We start from the raw sequence: 27,320 nt of genomic DNA, 5'->3' as shown, positions 1-27,320 counted from the left end.
TATTCCCTCCCCCAAGACAGTATACAATCTGATGTAGGCTCTACATATACATTCATGTGAAGCATATTTTCCCGTTAGTCATGATATAAAGAACAATTAGAGCTAAATGTGAGGAACCACAAGAATGAAGCAATAAAACAAAACAACAAAGGAAAAGAAGAGCAAATAGTATGCTTCCATCTGCATTCAGACTCCATAGTTCTTTCTCTGGGTGTGGAGAGCAATTTCCTTTGTGAGTCTTTTGGAGACGTCTTAGATTTCTTGCATTGCTGTGAGGAGCCAAGTCTGTCAAAGTCAGTTATCCCATAATGTTACTGTTAACTGTATACAGTGTTCTGGTTCTGCTCATTTCACTCTGCATCAGTTCATGTAAGTCTTTCCAGGTTTTGCTGAAGTCCACCTGCTCATGATTTCTTATAGCACAACAATATTCCATTACATTCGTATACCACAACTTTTTCAGCCATTTCCCAAATGATAGACATCCTCTCAATTTCCAGTTCTTTGCCACCTCAAAAGGAGCTGCTATAAATATGTTTGTGCATGTGGGTCCTTTTCCTTATATCTTTCTACCTGTTTCTTCTCCCTCTCCTTTGCTGGATCACCATCTTCCCATCCACTAAATGTGTACATTTTTGAAGGCCCTGTCCTAAGCTTTCTCTTTTCTCCCTCTACTCTTTCCCTTGGTGATCTCATTAGATCCCATTGATTAATTTATCATCTCTGTGCAGTAAGTTCTCAAATCTACATGGCGTGTCCTATCCCTCTCCTAAATTCTAAACCCTAAATACCTGAATGTAGTGTTGACAACTCAAACTCATCTTATCTGAAATAGAACTTATCTTCAATCCCAAATGTCCTCCTTCAGAATTGTCCATTCTCTTGAACTGGGCCATCCTTCTAGTCACCCAGGTTATTTATTAAATGTCTGCTATGAACTAAGTACTGTGATAGGCACAGAGGATAGAAAGGAACAAAATATACCCTGTCCTCAAAGAGCTTACCTTCTATGGGGAGAGACACATCATGAGCCCAAATTAATAAATATAAAATATATGCAAAGGAAACTAAAATTAATTCCATTTCATTTCAAAAAGAGCATCATGAGAGCAGACCCCAAAACCTAAAAATTTTTTTTTTTTGCTTTTTGGTGAGGCAGTCAGGGTTAAGTGACTTTCCCAGGGTCAAAAAACTTTTAAAAATACATTTATTTGGTCATTTGGCAGTGGAGAGCAAATTGGAAAGTATATGGCTCTCTCCCCCTCCATTCTGGAAGGTTTACATTATGTAGGATTTTGACAAGGGTATTCATTACATTGATCATGGATATACACTGTTTACTAGGGCAGCTTGTAAACAAGGTTGATTGAGATGGATATCAGTAAAGTAACCATTCTACAAAATTTAGGTGGGAGCCAAAATACAGGCTTGGGTGGACCCAAAGCCAGACCTGGATGTGATAACCCCAAGCATCAACATTCTCGGTGGGTCCAGGACCTGAGCACCAAGATTCCTTATAGCCATCTCCTACATTCCTAGATAGTTATTGAGGTCAAGAAAGTAGTCTGGGTACAAACAATTTCTAGTCACACTAAATTGGATTTAAACAACTTACTAATCAGTAAGTTTTCCAAACAATATAATAAAGCATTTCCCAACACAACTAAGGAGATCAGAATAGGCCTCCAGAATAGGGATTCTGAGAGGCAGGGGGTGGCAGGCGTTGGGGCAGCCAATGAAAAGAGAAGGGAAGGGGAATGGCATGGGGGCCGGTTTGGTTGCAACGTAAGAGCGTGAAGGATAACATGCAAGTAGCCTGAAAAAGGCTGTTACCTGGTTTGTGACATTTTAAAATGCCAAGCAGATGAATTTGTGTTTTGTTCTGGAGGCGGTTGGGAACCATTATAAAGGCAGGTCAGAGATTGTACAAAATTATTTCTAAGGCCACTCTTAAGAGCCTGTGACTCCCCTACTAGACAGTAAGCAGGAAAATTGAAATTCTTTTCTCTACAACTTTTGGCTAGGGTGAGGAGGGAAACCAGGGGTGTCTTCCGTACTCCCCCACCTTTGCCCCTACCCACTCTTTGTTGCTGTTTTTAGTCATTTTCAGTCATGTCCAACTATCTGTGACCCCTTTCTGGGGTTTTCTTGTCGAAGATACTGGAGTGGTTTGCCATTTCCTTCTCTAACTCATCTTATAGATGAGAAAACTGAGGCAAATAGGGTTAAATGACTTGTCCAGGGTGACTCAGCTAGTAAGTGTTGGAGGCCATATTTGAACTCACAAAGATGAATCCTCCTGACTCCAGGCCTGGCACTTTGTGTACTATGGTGCCACCCAGCTGTCAATTCCCCATTTTAAACCCCCCCCCGAAATGCTTATTCTTTTTTTTTACTTTTTTATTAATTTATTTTGATTTATCAGCAATCACTTCCATAAGCTTTTGAGTTTTAAATTTTTCTCCCCCTCACTCCTCGCCTCCCTGTCCTAGATGGCACATAATCTGAGATAGGCTATACATATACATTCCTATTAAGCATTTTCACGTTAGTGATGTTGTAAGGAAGAATTAGAACCAGTAGGAGAAACTACAAGAAAGAGAAAACTAAACAAAACAGAAGAAAAAAAAGCAAATAGTATGCTTCAATCTGCATTCAAACTCCATCTCTGGATGTGGATAGTATTTTCCATCATGAGACCTTTGGAAATGTCTTAGATGCTTGCCTTGCGGAGAAGAGCTAAGTCTATCAACGTTAGTGATCACACAACATGGCTATTACTATGTATAACGTTCTCCTGGTTCTGCTCACTTCACTCAGCATCAGTGTCTATGAGTCTTTCCAGGTTTTTCTGAAGTCTGCCTGCTCAAGAAATGCTTAGTCTTTTTGTTTGTTTGTTTTTTGGTGTGTTTTTGGCTAGGCAATTGGGGTTAAGTGACTTGCCCAGGGTCACACAGGTAGTGAGTGTTATGTTTCTGAGGCTGGATTTGGTCAGATCCTCCTGACTCCAGGGCTGGTGCTCTATCCACTGAGCCACCTAGCTGCCTCTAGAAATGCTTATTCTTAGAACAAGGATCAGACCACGTCATCCCCTACTCAGAACATCTTCAGTGGTTTCCTATTGCCTTTGGAACAAAATACCTAATCCCCAGCCTGCCATTTAAAGTCCTCAAAACTGACTCCCACCCGCCTTTCCAGTCTTGACCCATGCTACTCCCCTTCACGCGCTGTGCATTTTAGCATGACTGGCCTTTTAGCTTTCCCCCTTTGTGACATTCCATCTTTGGCTTTCCTGCCTTCGCACGTCTGGAGCTCCTCCTTTGTTGTCTTCTTGTTATGGAATCCCTAATCTCCTTCGAAGCATAGCTTTGGTGCTTCCTCCTCCAAGAGGCTTTCCTGTCTGCCCTTCCCCAGCTCTCTCTCCCTCTTGAAATTACCTTGTGGTGCTTTGTATATACTTGAATTCTGCCAGTGGATTGGCCCTGGAGGGCAGGGATTGTTTTGTTTTTATCTTCATATCCCCAAGATGTAGTACTGTGCTTGGAGCCCAGTAGATGCCTAATAAATGTTAATTGAATTGAATGACATACGAGTGATTAGGACTGGCACTAAACCAATTGAAAACTAGGAAATGAATTGAAATTTTCTTTGAATATGTAGAGTGTTTATTCACTGTTTTTTTTTATGCTACCTTTCATCACTGGGTGAACTGTTACTTGTTTTGAATTTTATTTGTGCTTTTTCTTATTTACTTTCTATCATTGAGAGGACATGCCTTGTCTTCTTCAATAACTGACTTAGCATTCTAGATATTGTGCACTGACTACATTCAGCACAGCCCATGTCAGGCCTCAGCCTCATGTACTCCCAGATGTTTTATGCATTGAAAATGTAGTGTGTGGGTTTTTTTTAGTGATGATCTAAATCTTTTACTGCTACCGCTACTCCCCTTTCCTCCCCTCCTGCTCCCTCTTTTGCTGGATATTTGGCTTCAAAAGATAGTAGCTGTGGGGAAAAGGCTTTATGGGAAAGAAGTTGAAATTATGTACAGAAATGAGAATTTGTGATTATGTATAGATTTCCTTCATAGCTCACAAATATTTGAGAGGTCATTGTATTGTATTTGATGAGTAGCTTAACTGAGATTTAAAATATATTTGCAAGTTTTTTCACAAGCAAATTGATTCTGCTTTGCTTTAAGCTGACTTTCTATACAACTTATTTTTCTCATCAGGTGTGGTCTGAGATTGGAAAGGGTTTCCTGGATGGGTCACTTGACAAAAGTACCACCCGGAAAAAGCAGTATGAAGAAGGTAAGGTTTTTTCCTTTGTTCTTCAGATGCATTTACAGTGACCAGATGAAATTACATTGAAGGAATACCAATTGTAGTTTATACTTCATCTGTGACATTAGGCGCAGTGTTAAATTAGAGCCTTTACTCAAAATGATGTTATTTTAGATTTAGAAAATCCTTCCCATTACTTGAGCACTGCCTCCTTTAAGTACACGTTGACAGGTTAAAAAAAGTTGGTAGTTTTTCCTCTTTCACCCTCATCACTGATGTATGTGTTTTGTCCATGAGAAGTGTATACTTTATGATTCACAAGTCAAATGTATAATTATTTTATATCTATTGCTATCTATATGCAAGAAATAACTGGTATTTTGGTGGCACAAGGGCTAGAATGACAAGTTTCACCTGAATAATTGGTTTTATCTCTGTTTTCTTGGGTAAGTCATATAACCACTATAGGTCTCAGTTTCCTCATCTGTAAGATCATCTGGAAAATGAGAGGTATTGAATAAGATGATCCCTAAGATACACGATATTTTGACATGGCCAGTTAGGGAATTTATTTTGCAGAATTATGTGTATTTGTTTTAAGGAATTTGCTTTTCTTTTCAATTCAGGTAGAGGTAGCAGGGAAAGAAAAAACCCAATAATTTTTAAAATTAAAAAAAGAACTTATAGGTATGGGAAAAAAATACAAGGTGACCCTTAGAATTCCTTCCAGCTCTTATCTGTGATCCCAAGTTGATCTGAATTTACACATAACAAATTTAGTTATCTTGCTATTTTATCAAAAGGCTATTTAAATTTTTTTTCTTATTTTTATTGATAAACTTTGGTTTTTAAATCACTTTCACTTCCAAATATATCCCCTCTCTCTTCCTTACTCCACCATCCATGCCTATAACAGAGGTTAAAAAGAAAAGAGGATAACAAACAGTTCAGCAAAACCAACAGACTTGATAGCTGTGTCTGATGATATGTGCAGTGTTCCAAATCCATAGTCCCCTCAGCCTCTGTAAAGAAGGGAGGAAGGTGCATTTTGTCATCTCTTCCCTTGGGCAGTGTTGGTCATTATAAATACATAATATACAATTTGGGTTTTGTTTGTTTACATCGTTAAAGTCAGCATGTGTATTTTTTTCTAGATTCTGCTTCCTTTTCTTTGCATCAGTTCGTATATCTTCTCATGCTTCTCTGAACTTTTCCTATTTCTCATTTCTTATGGCACAGTAATATTTCGTTAATTCATGTACCAAACTTAAGTCATTCCCTAATCAATGAATATCTACTTTGTTCCAATTTTTTGTTACTACAAAAACAGTTGCTATAAATATATTGGAGTATGTGGGACATTTCTCTCTGTCTTTTACCTCCTTAGGGCATATGGCTAACTTTGAGATCTGGGGCAGAGATAGTAATATATCAGTCACTTTTTAAAAAAATCATTATTCCAAATTGATTTACAGAATGATTGGATCAATCCACAGGTATATTAGTGTGCCTTTCTTTGGACTTTTCCCTATTTCCATCTTTTGACATTCTTGTCATTTTGCTGAGTATGAGATGAAACTTCAGGGGGCTTTTTGATACACGTATTTTGTGTGGTTTTTTTTCCCTGCCAGGCAGAGTTAAGTGACTTGCCCAGGGTCACACAGCTAGTAAGTGTCAAGTGTCTGAGGTCACATTTGAACTCGTGTCCTCCTGACTCCAGGTCCGGTGCTGTATCCACTGCATCACCTCTCTGCCCCAGATACATATTTTTCTTGTTAGTGATTTGGAACAGTCTTTTACGTAGTTGTTAATAGTTTGCAATTCTTTTGGGAGTTGTTTGTTCATGTCCTTTAACCACTTACCCCATTAGGGAATGGCTCTTGGTATTATGCTTTTTGGTTAATTTCCTATGTCTTGAATGTCAGACTTGTATCAAAGTTATTTGATGAAAAGATTTCTCAGCTGACAGCCTTCCTTATCCTCTTCACACTGGTTTTGTTCATGTGCCCTTCAGTATTTGCACTTATACCTGCATAGGCATAGTCCAGAATGGTAGAAGACATGTTTAAAAGGATGACATCCTTACAGGAATAGGTCTAATTCTCACGTTGAGTGCTGGTCCCCTTATTGCCTTAAGCCAGTATTTCCCACGTGCGTCTTTGTAGTTGGCTAAATTGGTCCTCAAAGAAGAGGCTCATTGTGTTGCTAGGGCTAGACGTGAAGCCTTTTCAACATGGTAGAACCTGTCAGAGCTTATGGTGTGGTGTAATGAACTTCAAGAACCTAGGGTTGCTTCCGACAACATAGATGATGTAGGTTTTTGTGATCAAAGTAAAAATAGCACTGTTTATTATTGCAGAAAGTAGGAAACAAAATGTATTACTGAACCGTTGGGGGTAGTGGAATAAACTGGTATATGAATGTAATCGAATATTACATCATGAGGAATATAAAGAATTCAGAGAAATATCGGATAATTTATATGAACTGATGCAGAATGAAGAATGTGGAGTGAAAAGGACGCTATATCACTTCAGTAAGTGAATAGATACATGACTAAAAAGTAACAAAGATCAGGTCAGATATCTGAAACAATGCTGCTACAATGTAATCAAAATTATATTACACATTGTTCTTTTCTGTCAACAACTAGCAAACTAGGAAAGTGGAAAGTGGCATGTCCCACCTATCTTACTCTTAGGTGGTGTTGCATGAACGTTTCAGGGGAATGTATTGTGTGGGTGATAGTTGGGAAATATCTTTTGTATCAAAATGAAATTTATCAACCAATCAGGAAATAAACAGATTTTTGTCCCTAAAACCTTTGTTGAATTAAATTTAATTGAAAACTGTTTCTTTGTATCTCTTCTTAAGCATTAATGGAAATAGAATCACTTTTTAAAAAAGTCATAAAAGAACGAAGAGAAAGAAGCTCCAATCAACATATTTTTATAGACTCCTTATTGCAAGGAAACCTGAATGACAAGCAGGTAATTCTGTTTCACTTTGTTGTATAGTTATTTGTGTATGTAGCTTATCTCCCCCATTACACCATGAACTCTTTGAGGGCAGAGACTGTGTTTCATTTATATTTATCTCCCACTCCCTAGCTTAGTGCCTTGTGTGAAATAGGTGCTTAGCAAGGAACTAATGATTGAAGTTGTTAGGTATTTACCAGATTATCAGCAACTAAATATCCATATGTAGTTGTGTTTTCCTTTGATCTGGATGACCCTGTAAAAGATGGCAGTTCATAAGCTTTTGTTGTTGCAACTTCGTGAGCCAGGACAGAATTGAAATGATTCAGTTCTTGCCATGAGACAATATTGTGAGAGTCTAAGGACTCTGAAATGGGTGTGTCCTTGGAGAAGAAGGAAAGTCATTGGTTCTGAACTTTAGGCACATGTTCAATCTGAGAACCCATCTTTTCACTTGCTGATTGCTCTGAATGACTGCACTGCCCTAGTTTCTGCATTGTTTGCTTCCATAGCAGAGAAATGACAGATTATTCCAGATGCTGTTTCTGTAAAGGGACATGAATGTGATTTGCATCCCATGGGCCTCTTCTCAGACTGAGTGGACATCTCAGAAAACCATAAAGAATTTATACATAAGGAAAGGAACCCAGTTTACTCTAAGGCCCCCAAGACTGTCAATACAGATCATAATATACTTTTTTTTTTCCTTGAGGCAGTCATGGTTAAGTGATTTGCCACAGAGTCACACCTAGAATAAACTAGATATTTATTGCTTCAAGTAAGGCAACACAGTGTTTAGGTGAGGTTTTTTTTTTTGCTTCCTTTTTGCTGTATATATATATATTTTTAATTATTTTTTTTAGGCAGTTGGGGTTAAGTGACTTGCCCCAGGGTCATGCAACTAGTAAGTGTCAAGTGTTTAGTCTGAGGCTGGATTTGAACTTAGGTCCTCCTGACTTCAGGGCCGGTGCTCTATCTGCTGCGCCACCTAGCTGCCCCTGTATGTATTTTATTAAAAACATAAACTCACCCCCTCCATGAGATTGTATTCCAAAACTTAACCATTGCTCAGGGATTAATCCTGGGTTCTCAAAGTCTGCGTAGCAGAGTGTAATCACCACTGTGTTCTACTGGATTTGGAAAGGTTCTGAGTACATGCCCAGTGACCTACCGTTGGTAGTATCCAAGAACCATCCTAGTTAAGCATGGAGTGGCATAGGCCAATAAGTTGTGAATTCTTTGTCCTCAGCAATCAGTGAAACAGTGCCCTTTTGATTTCACATCGATGGTCCCTGTCGTGTCTAGTAGGTGTAGGTGTACACTAGACTCAGTCCTAGAACCTCTTCTCTTTTCTCTATATGTTCTCCACACTCCTCCCATTAGAATGTGAGCTCCTTGAAAGCAGCGATTATCTTGCTTTTCTTTTTGTCTCTGCAGCTCTTTGCACATAGTAGGCACTTAATAAATGCCGTTTTAATCATCCATTCATTCATTCTCTTGCTTGGTGACATCACCACCCATAGATTCAGTTATCTCTGTGCAGACAACTCCCAGGACTCTATATTCAGCCCTACATGCTCTCTTGGCATTTTATCCCTCCTCACATGCAACATTTCATCTTTCATTTCTGGAATGATCTCTCTACCTCTGCCTCTTGAAATCCCTGGATTCTTCCAATTCTTAACACAAATACTACCTTCCCATATGAGACTTTTCCTGGTCTCCCTCTCCCCTACATCCAGCTGCTTATACCTTTCCCTCCCTTCCACTTTATACTTGCTTTATATGTGTTTTGGATATTCCTATATATGTACATGTTGTTTCCTCTTTTAAAATGTAAACTTTTTGAAGGCTGTTTTGAATTTGTCTTTGTATCTCCTGGGCCCAGCACAGTTCTTAGTAAATAGCAAGTACTTAATAAATATTTGTTGATTAATTGATTGATTTCATCACTAGCGCTATTGAAGGTAGGTGATTCAAAAGAAAGAATCCAAAAATATCTCAACAGGCTAGAATGTTCTATACTTGGGTTCAAAATGCCAGTTTCAGAAAATTTGATAGAGGAGTCTTAGGTGGCCATTTCTGTGAAGAAACATGGGGGTTTTAGAGAATTTCAAGCTCAATCTGAAAGATGGATATGATATGACAACTAAAAATTTTAGTGATATCCTGCCTTGTATTGAGAAGCCTCACATCCAGAACAGAGGGAGTCCTTGTTTCACTGCATTTTCTGACCTCATTAGGGCTTGCCTGGAGTTTTGTGTTGGTTAGATAGGCACCACGTTTTAGGAAATAACTAGATGAGCTGTAGTATGACCTGAAAAGGGCAACAGAGTAGTGGAGAACCTCAAGCTCACACCATGTGGGAAAGGATCAGCCGAAGGATCAGAGAATGTTTGGAGTAGAGAAGGCTTGGGGGGAACATGGTGGCTGTCTGTGTTCAAATGCTAGGAAGGCCGTCATATGGAAGAGGGTTAGCTTGGTTCTGCTTGGCCTTGTGGAGACATAAAATGGGGGAAAGCTGCAGGGGCAAATTTGATCTTGGTGTAAGGAAAAACTTATCATCAGGAAGTCCTGCTTCTCCCTCACCAAGATCCTTCCAGCAAAGGCTGAATGACTCAGTGATTTTGTGGGGAGGATTCTTGTTTAGGCATGGATTGGCCTAGATCGGGGGTGGGGTTAATGAAGTCATGAACTTGCTTTTTTGGATATTTTGATAACTGTATTTCAATATAATTAGTTTCTTTTGTAATTCTTTGTAGTTTGATTCTATATATATTTAAAAAGTTATTCTACAAGGGGTGGGTGGGCTTCATCAGACTGCCAAAGGGGTCTGTGACTCCTGGTCTAGTAGAAGACTTCTTAAAGGCCCTTTTAGATCTTACTTTTGATACTCAGAATTTCTGAGAAGTAGAAGAAGCAAGGATTTTTCCTTAGGATAGCTTCCATTCTCAAATAAAAGTCATCTGCCATAAGCATAGGAGTTGGCGTGATTGGAAACATTCATTATGGGAAATGAAATAGTCAGGCAGTGAGAAAGTTTGTCAAGCAGCAGTGAGTGTCCATCTGAGATTATCTAGCAATTTATCATGCAATAATATTAGGGCAGTTTTGTGATTTTTTTTTTTTAGCAATTCTCATCAGTGCAGGAGAAAGGCAATCAGATGGTAAAGAGGTTGCCCAGTATTGAAGATTTAGCAGTTTGGGAGTTGCTGAATGTTGTAGGAGCAGGGGATTCTATCACAATGGATAGCAAATCATTAAAGTGATTGGTGTTAAAATTGGGTGTTTAAGGCAAGTGAAGCCAGAATAAAGAATGAAGAAGTATGATGATTTTTCCTTTTCTCATCCCTGACTTTGTGCCATTCCAGTTTAGTTTAATTTAGTGTGGCTTAATGTGGGTCATCCTTAAATGTCTTAATTCCACTTCTCTGAACTGTTTTATTTTCTAGATTCTAGAAGACAGCATGATATTTTCTCTAGCAGGATGTGTTATAACTGCTAACTGTAAGTACAGAGAGCTTTCTTTTGGTTACTTAATCAAATAAGGATTGGTAAAGTTATTCAAAAGCTAGTCAGCTATTCAGTAACTGTCCCCTTAATTTTTTTTATAACTTTCCTTAGTCCTTCTTTATTTTTTATTCTTTATTCTTTTAAAGAAACTGATACACCCATGCACCTTTATATCTACAGCCAAATTAGGCATTGCTCTGCAACTACAAAATGTTATAAATGTCTTGACCCAGCTTCACAGATTGTGAATTCTAGTTCGTGCTTTTTAAAATGAGCTTTTTGACACCTCTCCAACTGGAGCAGTGAGCCTTTCAATTTCCTGCTGATACCTTTCTCTTTGACTCTTGTCCCAGCCTGCTATTATTAAGGTCTACCAAAGAGAAGATGTAGGACACAGAAATCATGAATTGAAATAAAACCCTTCTTGAAGGAATTTAAGAGATACTTTCATTCCAAAATGTATGATTTGTGTTCAGTTTTCCCTATTCATTTTTAGAGCAACTGTTCATTCATATGCCATATATTAAATAGATATTAAATATCAAGAAGGTAAGGAAAATGCCCCCAAAATCATATTTATAACCATAGAATAACAGATTACATTCAGTCTCTTGATATTCAAAAGGGATTTTCCTTACATCTGAAGAATATGCCCAAATTTTAAGTCATCCTATGAATATTGCCCTTAAGTTTAAAAAGACCATTTTTGACCCTGAGAAATTTATTCAATTACTGAAGAAGAAGAAAGTCAATTTAGGAAAACAAATTTTGCAAAATAATGTCTGTAGCTGCATCTGTTATTTTTGACTAGGCTTTTTAAAGAAGTTGGACTGTATTCTATTTAGAAGGTCGTAATTGTCTGTTGTTAACATTTGTAAATCATACACTTGCTGGTTAACTAGAATTGTACAAAAGTTCTGATATTTTAAGATTGCTTGTTCTTCTTATAAAACTGCACTCTTTATTTGTCCATTCAGGGTATTTATTGAGTGTCCATCACATGTAAAGATGTTTATTGAATATTGAATTCAGCATGTCGTATAATCTGTGTGATATATAAATTATAAAAACCAAAATTCTGTCATTTATTCAAAAAAATTCCAGTAATGAGGCACATTTAGTAAAAATAGTAAATAATATGGTACATGACTGATATTCATATTTGTGAGCTTCAACTTTAGGTAAAGAATAAAAAGAATCATGGATAATAACTTTTCAACCAAAACTGCCTTGCTGTTGAAATCATTGCTATAGGCACAAAGTCAAATATGAGAACCACTAGGAATCTTACTGTAGTATTCCCAACACCTGGCACAGGGCCTGGAACATAGTGGGCACTTAATAAATGTTTGTTGATTGATTGAAATTAGGTGAAAGTGAATCAGGAGACAGTATAGGAAGTTATCATTATATTTGAATTAAATTAGCATAAAAGCCCACAAGTCAGCCAAAAGGAAGTTAGCATGTAGCACTAGAAACTGGGAAACATTTTTTTTTAAACCAGATAAAGACCCTAGGGGGGAAAAAAAGGACAGCTCAGTAAAAAATGGGTCAGGGTCAATTTAGACCTTGCCCAAGAAGAGGGGTGCTTTGCTACCAGGTGGTCACATTTCTTTGAACAGCAGTATTCCTGTGGAGAAGTTGTAGGGTGTGATTGTGCCCTATAGTCAATAAAATTAACTCTCTTTTCTACCTCAGAGTAGACATTCTTTCTGGGAACTTCCACTAAGCTCCATTTACAGGTGGCTCCAGAAGACACTAGCTACAATTTGTAAAATTTGGCAAGATGAATGCCAGCTACATCCAGTTTTATATCATACCTGTGCTAGGCCAGTTTTTGAATTGACCCATTTCTCCATTCCAAACAGATGAATCAGTTTGTCCCCCAATGGTGCTTCCATCATATGCCAGTGATAATTTTATAAATTCACATATCCAGTAAGAACGAATGAGAGTTCGTTTCATCACACAATCAATCACAGATTTTGAGCTAATTTTATCTCCCATTAAAAATTAAGCTTTACAAATCAGTTTCCTATGAGTTTGGTTAATGTGAATCATTTAACCAGTCTGTGGTCCTTAACAAGGCTCATGTTCCACACTGTGAACCAGAAATAACCACTGACTCTGATAATCCTCCCCCAGCCTGCACATTTGACTACGTTTATTATTATCACTATTTTACCCAGGACAGTTTTTTTAATTAGCAGATTCAATTTAATTTGCCAGTTTCAAGAAAGATTCCAGATTGTAGAATCTCATTTTGGCAACAGTCTGTTCATAATCATGTTCTCTATTCAATCATCTTCTTGGCATATCTTATTAAACTGTTACAGTCAAAGCTTATTTTGGGCTGGCTTTTATGCATCTTCTTTATCAGTTCAAAAAATAAAGTAAGTAAGTAAATCCTTTTCCTGTTCTCTCCCTTCTCCCCCAAAAAAGAAGTTGCTTTTTCTATTGTATTGTTACCACTTTTTCTTTCCTAGTATGCATGTGGGCAGTCTATTTTATTACTACATCAGAAGATGTCCAGAAGAAATTGCACAAAGAGCTAGACCAAGTTCTTGGGAAAGGTCCAGTTACTCAAGAGAAAATTCATCAGCTCAGGTAAAAATGCAGAAAAAGTAGAAGGAATAATTAGAAAACAAGTTTTTATTTATTTCATAACCTGATTATTACTTACCCAAATATCGGTATATTTATATGTCAGTATTAACTACTACTATAAGGGTTATTTTTTCTCTTAAATGGATCATTTAAATCTGTTTTTTAACCTGTGATATATTGTTCTGGAAAACTCTGAAGTCAGTTATGCAAATAAGCAGCTACCCAGTTGCCATAGGTAACAAATAGAGATACTGCTATTTGAGTGGCTGATTGGCAGGACAAATGCCCATGGGACTGGGGTGGGCCGGCCTACTTGTAATTTAGAAAGTCATAGTTAGGGAAAAGCATCATGAACCCCAGATGAGTAGGACCTAGGGGCCTAGCAGGTTACTCTTGGACATCTCCTATAGAAGGGCTATAAAAATTTTAAATACGCCCTGGTCTTGAGTTAGTAAATAGTTTGTTTTGGCCTATGTATGGGAGGTTAGGGTAAAAACATGATTATAAAGGGGAAGAAAGATTTTAGCAGATAGATATGGAACTAAGAGGTGAAATGTATAAATTACCAGCCACTCTATCCATTGATTTTGCTTAGTAGTTTTTCTTTGTGACAAGGGAGGGTTTAATTCCTGGGAATGGGGGTGGGAAGGTGCTATATTCCAAAATTACTAAAATGTAAAACTAAAAAACATCAATAAAGCTTAATTTTGTTAAAAACAGCAGGGAAAGACAGGATTCATTTTTGGATCGGGCAGATTTTCCCTTCCCATATCTAACTTAAATAATTTTACATTGTTATTGTTCAGTTGCTTCAGTGATGTCTAAATCTTCGTGACCCCATTTGGGGTTTTCCTGGCAAAGTTACTGGCATGGTTTACCATTTCCTTCTCCAGCTCACTTAATAGAGGAGGAAACTGAGGCAAACAGGGTTAAGTGATTTTACATTAATTTTAACATTATTAATCACAAATTATGAGGTATTAAAACACAGTAGTTTATCCCCTCTCACAGAGAAATACATATAGCAGATGATAAAACTGTTTCCCAAACATAGAAGGTCATCAGAGGTTAGTGAATAAAAGTTTCTTTAAAAGTATTGCACTTCTATACTTTTTGTTTAAACAGATATTGCCGGCAAGTGCTCTGTGAGACAGTTCGAACAGCTAAATTAACACCAATTGCTGCCAGACTTCAGGACCTAGAGGGAAAAGTTGATCGGCATATCATTCCTAGAGAGGTAGGAAGAAATCTAGTTTCTCTTCTCTACAAGGATTTTTAAAGTATCTAAAATGAGTTGGATTGATAAGAATTAAGATGTGGCTCTTGCTCAACTTTGATCAACTGTATTGACTTTTTCTTTGCAGACCCTTGTTCTTTATGCTCTTGGCGTGGTTCTTCAGGATAGTTGTGCCTGGCCATCACCGTACAAGTAGGAGATCTTTGACATGTTTCTTTGTTAGCTGATTATCCAATTCATGCACAGATGAGAAACTTATGATGTGCATTTTTATTTTCTGAGTTCCTAAGGGAAAAGTAAAATGAAATATGGGATATAGGAAAAAAGAAAAGAGACTCATTACTTCTTTTCTTTGTTTCCTCTTCTAACCCTCTGGTTCTTGTCTTTGCCCTTCACCCTCAAGAATCTATTTCACTGGGAAATAAACACCTTTTACTTCTCAAGGTTTATCCACACACCTGACTGAGTCACCTAAGCTTCACTTTCTGCCTATATAGACATTTTAAAAAATCTGCATGAAAGGAATTGGAGTTAGAATTTACTACACTGAGACTGGGTTTTTTACAGAGGCCCTAAAAGTTTATAAGGCCACAAGTGAGGGCCTGTTTGCGGAGCAAGGGGAGGATATCACTGTCAACAGCCTTGTCTAAAGTACTAGAGAGCCCATCTCTGCAGAAACAAGAGAGAGAGAGATACAGATATGTCTAAATATACACTATATATTAACATATCAACAAATAGATGTATGTTTTAAAAATTAGAATATTATTGTATTTGGCATGAAACTCAAGGTATCTTTTAAGTGAGCAGGTATGTTCCTACAAAGTTTGCTGTAAGACACATTTTACTTTAAAAATGACTGTCACATAAAATTAGAGGTAAGTTATTGTAGAAAAATTGGTGCTTGTGTATGTAATCAATTTTAATTTAGAAAATAAACAAAACCTTTTAAAATCACATGATGGCAGGTACCATATCTTATCTAAACTTTTTATCTTCCCTAATGGTGTATTTTGCACACAGTAGTTACTTAATAAATGTTTGTTGTTTGGTTGATATAATTTACGGACAAACATCAAACATAGTATTAAATTAATAAATTGAGGAATGATCAAAAATATATTAATGCTATGCTGCAGTCAAAATAAATCCCAAAATAACATGGACTTTTTAAAAAAAGCTTGTTTTGTTTTTCAGATTAAACAAATAACTGTTGGAAATGCTAACAGTCCCTAACAAAATGTATTTTGTTTAAATAGAAAAATTTAATAAAGTAACTGAGATATGGCAGTGTAGCATTTGTCATTTCCATTGTAGAAACAGCAATCCCAGTAATGGTTGAGTTTAAATTTCTTATTATTTACAAGCTTCTGTAATATATATGACTTTACTTTCAAAGATTTTTCCCCCCCACTACTTTTATCATCACTTGCATGTATTAGTCTCTTTCCTTTACAGGTTGTTAAAATGTCCTTGACTGAGAGCATACAGGAGCTCATAAAGCTAGCAGATGAAATGATCAAATTTTGTTTAGGGATAGATGCTCAACACACTGTCTTCTGAAGCATGTAGTTTCTAGCAACAGTATCATGAGACAGTGTTCAGCAGCTGTTAGCAAACTAGAAGACAGTGCTTGCATTTACTTGCCAACCAAAAGGTTTCTTCACAACTAATGCCTTATTTTAGGGGCTGTTAGCTCTTCCAAGTAGGTGTTTGTTAAGTCTGTCAGGGTATTGATGGTTGTTGGTTATCAGTAGTAAACAACAGTAGACGATCTAGGTATATATCTTCCAAATTCTGTTACTTCAGGAAGGGCTGATCTGTAGAAAAATTGTTGATTTGATTTAAGTCAATAAAGTAACCATCCTTTTAGTGAATTTCAGTCAGGCATCTTTTAACTGCATATAAAAATAGCATACATTTTAAAGTATTTGGATACTTATCAAACATTTAATATATAGTTTATAATAAAAATATCCTGATGAATAAAGTTTTATTTATTTCAGTTGCTTCTTTTAGAGTATATTACTATTGGGTAAGCTTTTGAAAGTTAAAGTAGGAGTCTTGACAGTGTATAAACATGTTACTCTGTTTTCTGTCTATAATGATACTTTAATTTCTAATAAATAAAATTGGTTACAATGAATCATCAGATTTTTAGAACTAAAAAGACTTTGCGGTCTAGTACAACTTGTTTTACAGATCTAGAGCCTGAGATCCAGAAGTGTTTACTGATTTGCTCAAGGTCCCACAGCCAGTTAGTGGGTAAAATTAAAACTAGAACCCATGATTTCTGACTCTCAATCCAGGATTCTTTCCACTAAATAACACTTTATTTTCAGCGCTTTCTAAAGGCTCATTTTGTAAGCAACAAGTTGAAATAGTTGTAGAATTCCTATCTAGCAGAATATTACAATCTTACAGCTACCCATAAACTTTTAAAAGGCCTTTTCTTCTGCTTAAAGACAAAAGGCAGTATCCACTGTACCCTGTACTTCCAAATTTTTACTCTCTGAGCTATCAAATTGAGGGCACAGAAAGTTCTATAATTATTGATGCAGAAGGTGGACCAAACCTGATGTCTCACATTAATGCCACATAAGTGGAATAACATCAGTAAAATGGAACTAAGTTTTGTTAGGGGAGCCAGTCTTCCATCCTCATGAATCCCCAAGCTTTGAGCTTTCTTCTTCTAAAACTAAAATATCTGGCTCTTTGTTGGCATTAATCAAAATTTACAGATACATAAAGTATGCCAACATATACATATGCATATGTACATACTACACATATAGTCGGCACTTAATATCATTTTCTTGAATGAATGAAGGTGATAGAGTGAATGTGGCGTGTCTTTCATGAGACTTACATGAGACTAAAATGAATATATTAAAGTATACTATAATATTGTACTTTATATTATAGTAGAAGATAAAAGGGAGTTACAGTAAGTGAAAGCATGACTTGCAGACTCTTTTTGAAGAGTTAAATAAAGGATTTGGTGGTAGTGATTTCATTATGTGTTCAGTGGCAATAAGAAACACTTAATGGGACATTTGGCCGTATCATATTGCATGATTATGTTAATTTTTTTCAAAAAGACCACTGTGAACATAATCATAGCTTATCCATCACCAGCATTTAGGATAAGAAGGTAAAGAAGATTTTGATAAGGTCTTCCAAATTAAATCAGTGTATGCTTTGTTATTTGGTGATTTTACTGCAAAGACGAACTAAGGAGAGGATGGTAAAATATACTGGAAAACATTGTTTAGGAGTAAGGAATGCAAGTAGCTGAAGGCTTGCAAACTTCAAAAAGCCTAACCCTGTATTATTATAAATGCTTTCTTTGAGAAAAGAATCAGGACATACATCCTGAAAAATTATATTGCTTATATTTCAACAGACAGGAAATCATTCCTGCTGTGTCATTCCCAAATCAGCTGTGTAGAGTCAGACTCCCAAATTGTTAAAGATCTAAATTAATAGAGAATTAGAAGAAAGAATAAAAATGAAGAGGAGGGAATTGGCATGCAATTAAAACATTTCCAACTCGAACCATTTAAATAAGTTGTTGATGCCAAAAATGTCAGGAAAACTGACATTAATTATAAAAGTTTCCTAAGGAAGTTTAACCATTGTAAATCAGCTGTTCCAAGGAGACCAGAAAGAGCCTAGAAACTACCTCATCCAGCAAATACTGTTCTCAAGTGGAGACACCAGTTTGGAATACAAATTTATTTGTAAAAAATTAGGAGCAGTATCACCTCAGGAAATAGCAAGAAGCAATGAATGGCAAAACCATGTCAAGAAAGTGTGATGAGGTACTCAGCTAAGCAAAGTCCTGCCAAGGGAATGGAAGAATGAAGCTGGAAGAAGGACAACAAGCAGACAAAACCCTTTGTAGAGAATCTTATAACAAACTTGTTTTTATCATTAAGGACAATCAAGTCACCGCGTTCGGACTCTCATATCACAATCCTAAAGTAAATGGAAATGACACTGAAGAAGAGATGAAAAATGGCTGAAAAGAGAAGCCCCATGCTAGACGTAATGCAGCAAAAGGTCAGTGTTCAAATTCTCAAAAAACAGGAAAGAATGGAATACGCAAACTATAGACTGATGAACTTGACTTCAGTTCCTGACAAAACTCAACACGTTCCAGTTGTTATCCCTGTTATTAAAGAGGTGGTACATGACTATGTTGAAAAAGGAAGGATCACAAAGAACTTGTTTAGATTCATCAAAAAATAGGCCAGGTGTTTGACAGAGAGGATGGATGCAGATGGATGCAAATTTTTGGATATGTTGACTACATATTTGTTACCAGTTTTTCTTTTTTTTTTTTTAATTTGAAAGGGCAAGGTGTGAAGGAGAGAAGGGGCTAGGGATTGGATTGCCCAGAAAAAAGAAAGAAAGAAAAAAGAGTTGTTATAACTCTTTCTTTTTTTTATGCACAAAAAAAGAACAGAAGAAAGCCAGAAAGAATCACAGATGAGCAGGATAGCTTTGAAAGTTACACATTGAATTTATTATGTATTTTTTTGAAAGCAAGCTGTGTACCATAGAGATTCAGAGTTTCATGTGCAATCCTCTTTTCTACTGTGTTCATGGAAATGTTTATTTTATCTGGTATTTATTAAGTGCAGAATTCTTAAAAAGTGGGAGAAAAAAGGACAGGTCAGAAGACCAATCTCATTTTTTTGTTTTGATACTAAATTAATAGATCTGCTAAATAGCTAAATTAAGTTACTAATAGATTGGGGAATTGCTACAGATATAGTTTGCCTAAATTTTGGCAAAATGTTTGATATGACATCATGATAATTTTGTGGAAAAGATAGATATGAACTAGAGGCTAGTATAATTGGATACATTCAGAATCCATTGACTGGTTAGACTCAAAAGAATAAGTGTTGATGGTTCCATGTCAGCTTGAGAAGAGGTTTCATGTGGAGTGCCATCAGGACGTATGCTTTGGTCCTGTGCTATCTGCCATTTTTATCAATCCTAAATAAAGGCATAGATGGTGTGCTCATCATACTCAGAGAAAGATGAAAGGCACAGTTAACAGGCTAGATAACAGAGTCAGTATCTAAGAGGTTATATTGCTGAGCTTAATCTAAGAAGATGAAATTTAAAAGAGAGCTGTAAAATCTTGCATTTGGATATTTAAAAATCAGTTTCACAAGTTATAGAATGGGGAAGATAATTTTAGACAGCAATGTATTTCAGAAAGATCTAGGGGTTAACTAAAAACTCATCAGTAGTGTGAATTGGCTGTCCCAAAAACTAATGGTATCTTGGGTTGCACTAAGAGGCATAAGTTCCAGGAATAAAGAGATGCCAGTTCCTCTGTCCTCTTCCCTGGTCAAACCATATCTGAAGAAATTGTGGACTTCCACTTGTGGGAGCCAAGATGGCAGAGCGGAAAGTTTGTCACTCTCACCCTCTCCTATCAACCTCTGAAAACCCAGAAAATATCACCCTAGGGAAAAAAAACAGCTGAACTAGAAGAAAGACATGGAACAGCAGTGCAGCAGCCCAGCAAACAGTTCTCCCAGTGCCTCAGTAAAACTAAGGGAAACAGCACTGCAAAGGGCCCCAGGCAGATAAGCACCCTCAGCATTCATCTGAAAGGATCTGAAGAAAACAACCTAGAGTCTTCCTAAAGTCCCAGCCTTGCTGATTCCAACCCAACTGTCCACCAGGAGGAGATCCTGAAGCCCAGGTGGTAGAGCAGACAAACACCAATACCTGGACCTCCAAGTGCCTCAGCGAGGGCAAGGGAACCGGTGGAAACCAGCTCAGAAAACCACCAGGTGCCTCGGCACTCTACCACAAAGGAATCTCCCAGTGCATTAGCAGAAGTGAGGGAGGCAGCATTTCAAGGGGCCCCAGGCAAATAAACACCCTGTAGCACCCATCTAAAAGGAGCTGAAGAAAGCTAAAGGAAAGGAAAAGCAGGCAACCTAGAATTGCCTGAAAGTTCCAGCCTTGCTGATTCCAGCCCAACACAAAGCTGCCAAAACCCTACAGCCTGCAATTGCCAACATAAGAGGCCCCAGCACACAAAGCCAGTGACCCAACACAAGAAGCTTGGATCAGTGCCCTCTGTTCCCCAGCAGGAAAGCTCAATCTCTTTAAAGGTCAGGGAATAAAGAAACTATGAGAAAAAAGAAATGTACCATAGATTCATATTATGAGAAGAGTGGAGATCAAGACAAAAATTCTGAAGAGGACAACATTGTCAACAAACCCACATCTGCAACATCAAAAGGGAATATGAACTGGTCTGAAGCCCAAAAAGCCTCCTTAGAAGAGCTCAAGAAGGATTTTAAAAGTCTAATGAGAGAGATAGAAGAGTCCTTTAAAAATACAATTGGCCAATTGGAAAAAAAGTACACTGAAAAACAAGTCCCTAAAAAACACATTGGCAAACTGGAAAAGAAGTACACTGAAGAAAACAAATCCCTTAAAAATACAATTGGCCAATTGAAGAAGGAAGTACAAAAACTAACAGAAGAAAACAATCTGTTAAAAACTAGAATTGGGACAAATGGAAACTAATGACTCTATGAGAGAGCAAGAATCAAACAGAAAGAGAAAAATGAAAAAATGGATGAAAACTTAAAATACCTCATTGGTAAAACAACCAACCTGGAAAATCAATCCAGGAGAGACAATTTAAAAATCATTGGACTACCTGAAAATCATGATGAAAAAAAGAGCCTGGACAGTATCTTTCAGGAAATCATAAAGGAAAACAGTCCTGAATTCCTAGAACCAGAAGGTAAAATAACCATAGAAAGAATACATCACTCACTACCTGAAAGAGATCCCAAATTGACAACGCCAAGGAATATAATAGCAAAATTCCAAAATTACCAGATGAAAGAGAAGGTGCTGCAAGCAGCCAGAAAGAAACAATTTAAATATCATGGAACCACAGTCAGGATTACACAGGACCTTGCAGCTTCTACATTAAAAGACCGCAGGGCATGGAAGATGATACTCCATAAAGGCAAAGCAGCTTGGATTGCAGCCAAGGATCAACTACCCTGCAAAAATGAGCATGATTTTTCAAGGGAGAAGATGGATATTCAGTGAAATAGGGGACTTCCAAACCTTCCTCATAAAAAGACCAGAGCTCAACAAAAAATTTGATCTTCAAGTCCAAGATTCAAGAAAGACATAAAAAGGTAAATGGGACAGAAAGATACAAAATGTTGTTAATAAGGGCGGACTGTTTACATCCCTACAAGGGAAGATGACACTTGCAACTCTTGAGAACTGTATTGTTATTACACCATGTTAAAGGAGTATACATAAAGGGGGTGGATATTAGTTGACTTTGTAATGATAAAAAAAAAATCTAATCAAGTGGGTTAAATGGATCCAAGTAAGTGGATTAGCCTGATCTTAGAAAATGTACTGAGAAAGGAAGAGGCAGACAAGGGTAAATTACATTACAGGAAAAGACAGAAAATTCTATTACAGCAGAGGGAAAGAAGCGAGAGGGGTGAGCATTGTTTGAACCTTGCTCTCATCAGATTTGACTCAAGAAGGGAATAACATAATCAGTTAAGTATGGAAATCTAACTTGCCCTATGGGCAGTAGGAAGGAAAAGGGGAAAGAAAAGGGTGGGGGGGGTAGAAGGGAGGGAAGAAGCAGTGGGGGTGAAGGGGAAGATGGGGGAGGGGGAAAATAGAAGGGAGGAGAGACTGAAGGAGGCGGTGGTCAAAAGCAAATACTGGTGAGGGGGGGAAGGGAGAGAGGAGAAAGAAAAACATAAACAGGGGAAAAAAAGGATGGAGAAAAAGACACAGATAGTAATCATAACTGTGAAAGTTGAATCACTTTTTTTTTTCTCTTCTGTTGAGTTTTGTTTCCTCTTTCTGATGGTTCCTCCTATTGGCTTAATTTTTACTTACAACTTCACTAATATGAAAATATGTTTAATAGGAATGTAAATGTATAGCCTATATCAGATTGTACACTGTTTTGGGGAGGGAGGTGAAGAGGAAGGGGGAGAAAAATTTTAAACTCAAAAGCATATGGAAGTGATTGTTGATAAATCAAAATAAATTGATAAAATATGCAAGAAGAAAAAGAAAAAGAAGAAATTGTGTATAATTCTGGGTACCACGGTTTAGAAAGGTCATTGATCTTAACTAGATTAACTGGAAAGTGTCCAGTGGAAGACTACTGGGATAGCAAAGCGTGTCACATGAGGATGAGTTAAAGGAACTGGACATGTTTGGCCCAGACAAGAGAAGCCCATGAGTGTACATTTTTCTGCTTCAGGCATCTGTGCAAGAGGGAGCAAGAGGAAAGAAGAGGATGACCTGAATAAGAAGATAATTGAGAAGATTGTTTGGAGAGGTTTGGATATGTGAAGTTAGCAACAGTTTGACTTAGGGGAGAAGTAGGCTAAAACTTGAAGAAAAAATTTCTATGTCCAGATTCTACTTTTGTCTTCTGTGAGAAAAGGTTGTAAACAACTTAAAACCAGAGGAAAGGAAAACTGTGTGAGTGTGGTTGAAAGAACTGAGGAATACTTAGCCTGCAGAAGAGGAAACTTAGGGAGTCTTTCAACGGGTTGTGCTTTCTGCATTGCAGCACAGTTAAAGAAAACAGAAGAGGAAAACTGATTTAGAAAGTAGCTAAAAAGATGGCATCTGAGAACAGGATTTGAATCTTTGGAGCATGACTTATTTTATTCTTCTGACCAGAAATAGAGTATCTACCAGAGGCTGGTAAGAATGTATATAATTGCTGCCTTGCAAATCTAATCAAAAGGGCTTACTTTTTTTTTTTAAAGAACGTGGAATGGAGAAAATGACCTATGCATACAGAAGGCAGAATCTAAGAAAAGAGCGATACTAATAGCTTCAGATATGTTTATACACAAATACCCGAGGTTTATTCAAAAAGTAATAGGAAGTAGAGACTCTAATACAAGATGACAGATGTGACTTCATAGGTTTCCTTGAGACTTGTGGATACAACACTGGATGCCTTAGGGATTTGCACTTGGCCTTGTGCTTTTCAACATTTCTATCAGTGACTTGTATAAAGGTATTGATGGCTTGCTTATCAGATTTGCAAATGACACAAAGCTGGGTGTGAGAATGGGGGCCAGATAGCAATACATTGGATAGAAGAAAAATATCTTGACAGGAGAACTTAGGGTTGAATCCAAGAAGATTAAATTCAGTGCTGTTAAAAACAAAGCAAATTCACAAGTACAAGATGAGGGAGGTGTGGTTGTATAGCAGTTCTCTGAAACAAATCTGGGGTTTTTAATGAACAGCAAGCTCAGTATGAGTCAGCAGTATGATATGGCAGCCAAAAAAGTCTGACATGATCATGGCTAAATTAAGAAAAAATAAACTTGAGCAGCTTTAGTGCCAGGTGTAGAGGACCCCTGGCTCGCAGCTGCACTAGTGTTGTCCCGGCCACTGCCTAGCAGAGCCCAAGTATATTGCAAACTTACAGGAACTATACTTGCCTCCACTGTTATGGAGGAAGGGGATACAGTGAAGAGTTCACATTGAAAAAGGATTCTGTATAGGTTGTAAGGCTCCCTAGATGCACCTGTCTGTGGATCATAATGTAGGGTTGTACCAAGCACCAAAACACTACATACTCTCCCAGATGAGAACCATTATCATTCAAAAGTGTTTGGCCTGTCTTTTTATATAAGAGAAACCAAATGAATAAAGAATTCCTATTGTTTAATTTATGATATGCAATTGGATGGGTAGCTGTTAGAAACTGGTCCAACAGTACCTTGGACAGACGCTGTACACCAATAGTGAACTAGACCCAGAATTAAACAAGAGGGTAGACGGAGTGCCCTTGTGAAATTGTCAGGCTCTTGTAATGACCCTAAGTATCTCCATGAAATAAAGGCCCATCTTTTTATCATCTGTAGTTAACAGATTTGTGTCAGTGGTGGGAGTTTCCCACACTGATGAAATCACAGGTCTGGCCAAAAATAATATTCCTCCAAGTGTGTCTTAACAGCTTTAAATTGAGGAATACCTTGGTTTGTGAAGAACTGAAATGGAAACTTACTCCAAAAAAACAAAACCAAAAAACGGCCCATTGTGGGCATGGGCATGACCATGTTGTATATTACAACTGAAGAATTACACAAAAAAAGCTGTGTAGGAGATACAATCCAAAAATGTTATGATTGGAAAAAATGACACTGTTCAAATAGCAGGAATAAGGGGCAACTAACAGATAACACATGTGCTCTATTGGCATTCATGTGATGTTATAAGAGGTCTTATGAGCATGGATGATCCTAAGGGCACTCATATCATTAAGATCCATTTTGTTGTCATATTGGCGTAGTGTAGCTAATGCTGATGATGACTCTTTTCTTCCTAGCACAGAATAGAGTTTTTTCACAAATATTTTCTTGCCTATTAAATTTTTACAGTCTTTATCAGTATTTCAAGAGCGCTAAAACCTTGACTATGTGTTCCTATTCTGGACCGTAGATAAAAAGTTATATACAAAGAAGCGAGACAAATCCAGGGACACATCAGTAAAATTCAGTGTTATTGCTGAAGAAATGATTGATGTAGTTCATTTGCTATTGGCATAATCCTGTCCTGCGTCATAATTGTTATGCTAAGGTAATCTGTAAAGATAAGGAAAGATAAAAAGAATCACATTTTACTGCATCCATAATTCAGTACTATTTTGTCTGTACACAGGCTATTGCATGTTGTTTCCATTAAATTGTGAGCTTCTCAAGGACTAGGACTATCTTTTGCCTTTGTTTGTATTTCCAATGATTAGCACAGTGCCTGGCACACAGTAGGTGCTTAATAAATGTTTGTCCTAGTTTCCACTGTATCTGCAAGGAAATTTCTCTGAAATAGAATTGGTGAAAATCAAACTGAGATGTAATCCTGCTTAAGAACTTGATGCTCTCTACCTTCAGCTGAAATGAATTTATCTTCAGATGAGTCACGTAATTTCTTTCTATGTATATTAGTGTCAGTTAACACAGTTCTTGGCACAAAGTAAGTGCTCAGTAAATGCTTATTGACTGTTGTTGGGTTGCTCCAAAAGCACAGGATCTTAGATAAAATTACCAAACATTATATATAGAATAATGTTAACATAATTTGATGATGAATGAACTGAAATGTCAGTCTTCAAAGTGAAGCTGAAAATTAGATTATTTGCAGACAAAATTGAATGAAGGAAAAGTTCCCCCCTCCAGAAAAAAAAAAAGCTTAAATCCTCCTGGGTCTTTCATGCCCATATGTTTATTTTTAAATAATAATGAAAATGTGGGGTAATTCCAATTATGAACTTGAAAAAGCAGGTTCATTACAATACAATGTGAAAATACTTAGATGCCCTTGGGCAACCATCTGTGTTCTCCTTTTTCAAGATTGTGTCAAAAGAAAAACTGATTAAAGTTATTTTAATCTTTAATCTTTTGTAGTGCATAATACAAAACTATTTTGTACTGTAATATGTACATCACTTTATAAAAGGACAGGACAATCCAGTGGTTTTATTTTTTAAATGAAATTGGAACTATTAACATTCTTCTTACTTGTAGGAAAAAACAATCAAACCCTTAAATGGGACCGAAAAAGAAATGTTTTCCAAAGAAATAGAAAGCTTAAATTCTTTGATGGCGGGGTGGAGAATTTTTTTTCTAGTCTGTTTAGCCTATTTTCTCCCTCTTCTAAATTACACTCATTTCCATTTTCCCCATGTATTTTATGGTACCTCTGGAATGAAAATAACTTATAAGTATAACTTAAAAAGCATAGATGGGTATAGAGGAGACCACAACCTGAAGAAACCAGCGTCATGCAAAATAAAGTGCCTCACTTATTGATCATTATTTAGTGTCATGTAACTGATATTTAAGTTTTAATTTCTTGGGATTTTGTTATTCATTCGTTATTTGTCTGATATGAGTATAGTTTTAAAATATGTATTCATTAAGAAACTGCATGCGTTATATTTTCTTAAAACCTCTCTCAACTAAGAAATAAGATAACATATATAGAATCTCAGAATTGGAAGGAACCTCAGAGACCACATGATCCTACCCGTTCCTGAACAAAAATCCCTTCTACAACAGTACCAGTGAGAGGACATTCAACCACTGCTTAAAAACCCCTCAGTCAGGTGGAATCCACCATTCTCCCAGGAATTTTATTCCACTTTTGAATAGCTTCCAACCCTTAGTAAGTCTTCCTTTATCAAGAATAAATTTGCTTCCCTTCAACTTCCACACCTTGCTCCTGGTTCTGCTGTCCGGTGCCATGCAAAACAAGTCTCCCTCTTTTACCTGGCAGTCCTTCAGGTACTTGAAGACAACTTTCATGTGTCTCACCTAACTCCTCTTCTCCAGGGCAAAACATTCCCATTTTTTCAACTGATCCCCGTGTAATAATGTTTGAAAGCTCTTTACCACCTTGGTTGCTCTTTTCTAGACATTAAAGGTTATCAGTATTTTTTTCTTAAATGTAGTGTGTAAAATTGAACACAGTATTCCAGGTGTGATCTGAACAAGATAGAGCACAAAAGGGCCTAGACCCCATTCCTCCCTTACTTAAATGCAGCCTGAAAATACATTAGCTTTCTTGGCTTCCATATCGTGATGTTCATAGGGTCATAGATGTAGAGCTGGAAAGGACCATAAA

General features: G+C 37.1%; 1 protein-coding gene across 1 annotated transcript in view; it reads left to right on the top strand.

Moving 5' to 3' along the window:
- The window catches only part of CYP20A1 (cytochrome P450 family 20 subfamily A member 1), a 51,273-nt gene that overhangs the window by 16,928 nt on the left and 7,025 nt on the right, over nucleotides 1-27,320 (top strand). The window contains exons 6-11 of the mRNA XM_020972841.2: nucleotides 4,235-4,313; nucleotides 7,161-7,276; nucleotides 10,717-10,771; nucleotides 13,264-13,384; nucleotides 14,510-14,621; nucleotides 14,749-14,813. Coding sequence (XP_020828500.1) covers nucleotides 4,235-4,313; nucleotides 7,161-7,276; nucleotides 10,717-10,771; nucleotides 13,264-13,384; nucleotides 14,510-14,621; nucleotides 14,749-14,813 — 548 coding nt within the window. The remainder of the gene's footprint in view (nucleotides 1-4,234; nucleotides 4,314-7,160; nucleotides 7,277-10,716; nucleotides 10,772-13,263; nucleotides 13,385-14,509; nucleotides 14,622-14,748; nucleotides 14,814-27,320) is intronic.

This window comes from Phascolarctos cinereus, unplaced genomic scaffold, assembly GCF_003287225.1.
Source record: "Phascolarctos cinereus isolate Bilbo 61053 unplaced genomic scaffold, phaCin_HiC Scaffold_7;HRSCAF=346, whole genome shotgun sequence".
NCBI lineage: Eukaryota > Metazoa > Chordata > Mammalia > Diprotodontia > Phascolarctidae > Phascolarctos > Phascolarctos cinereus.
This window is presented reverse-complemented; position numbering and strand designations above follow the sequence as displayed.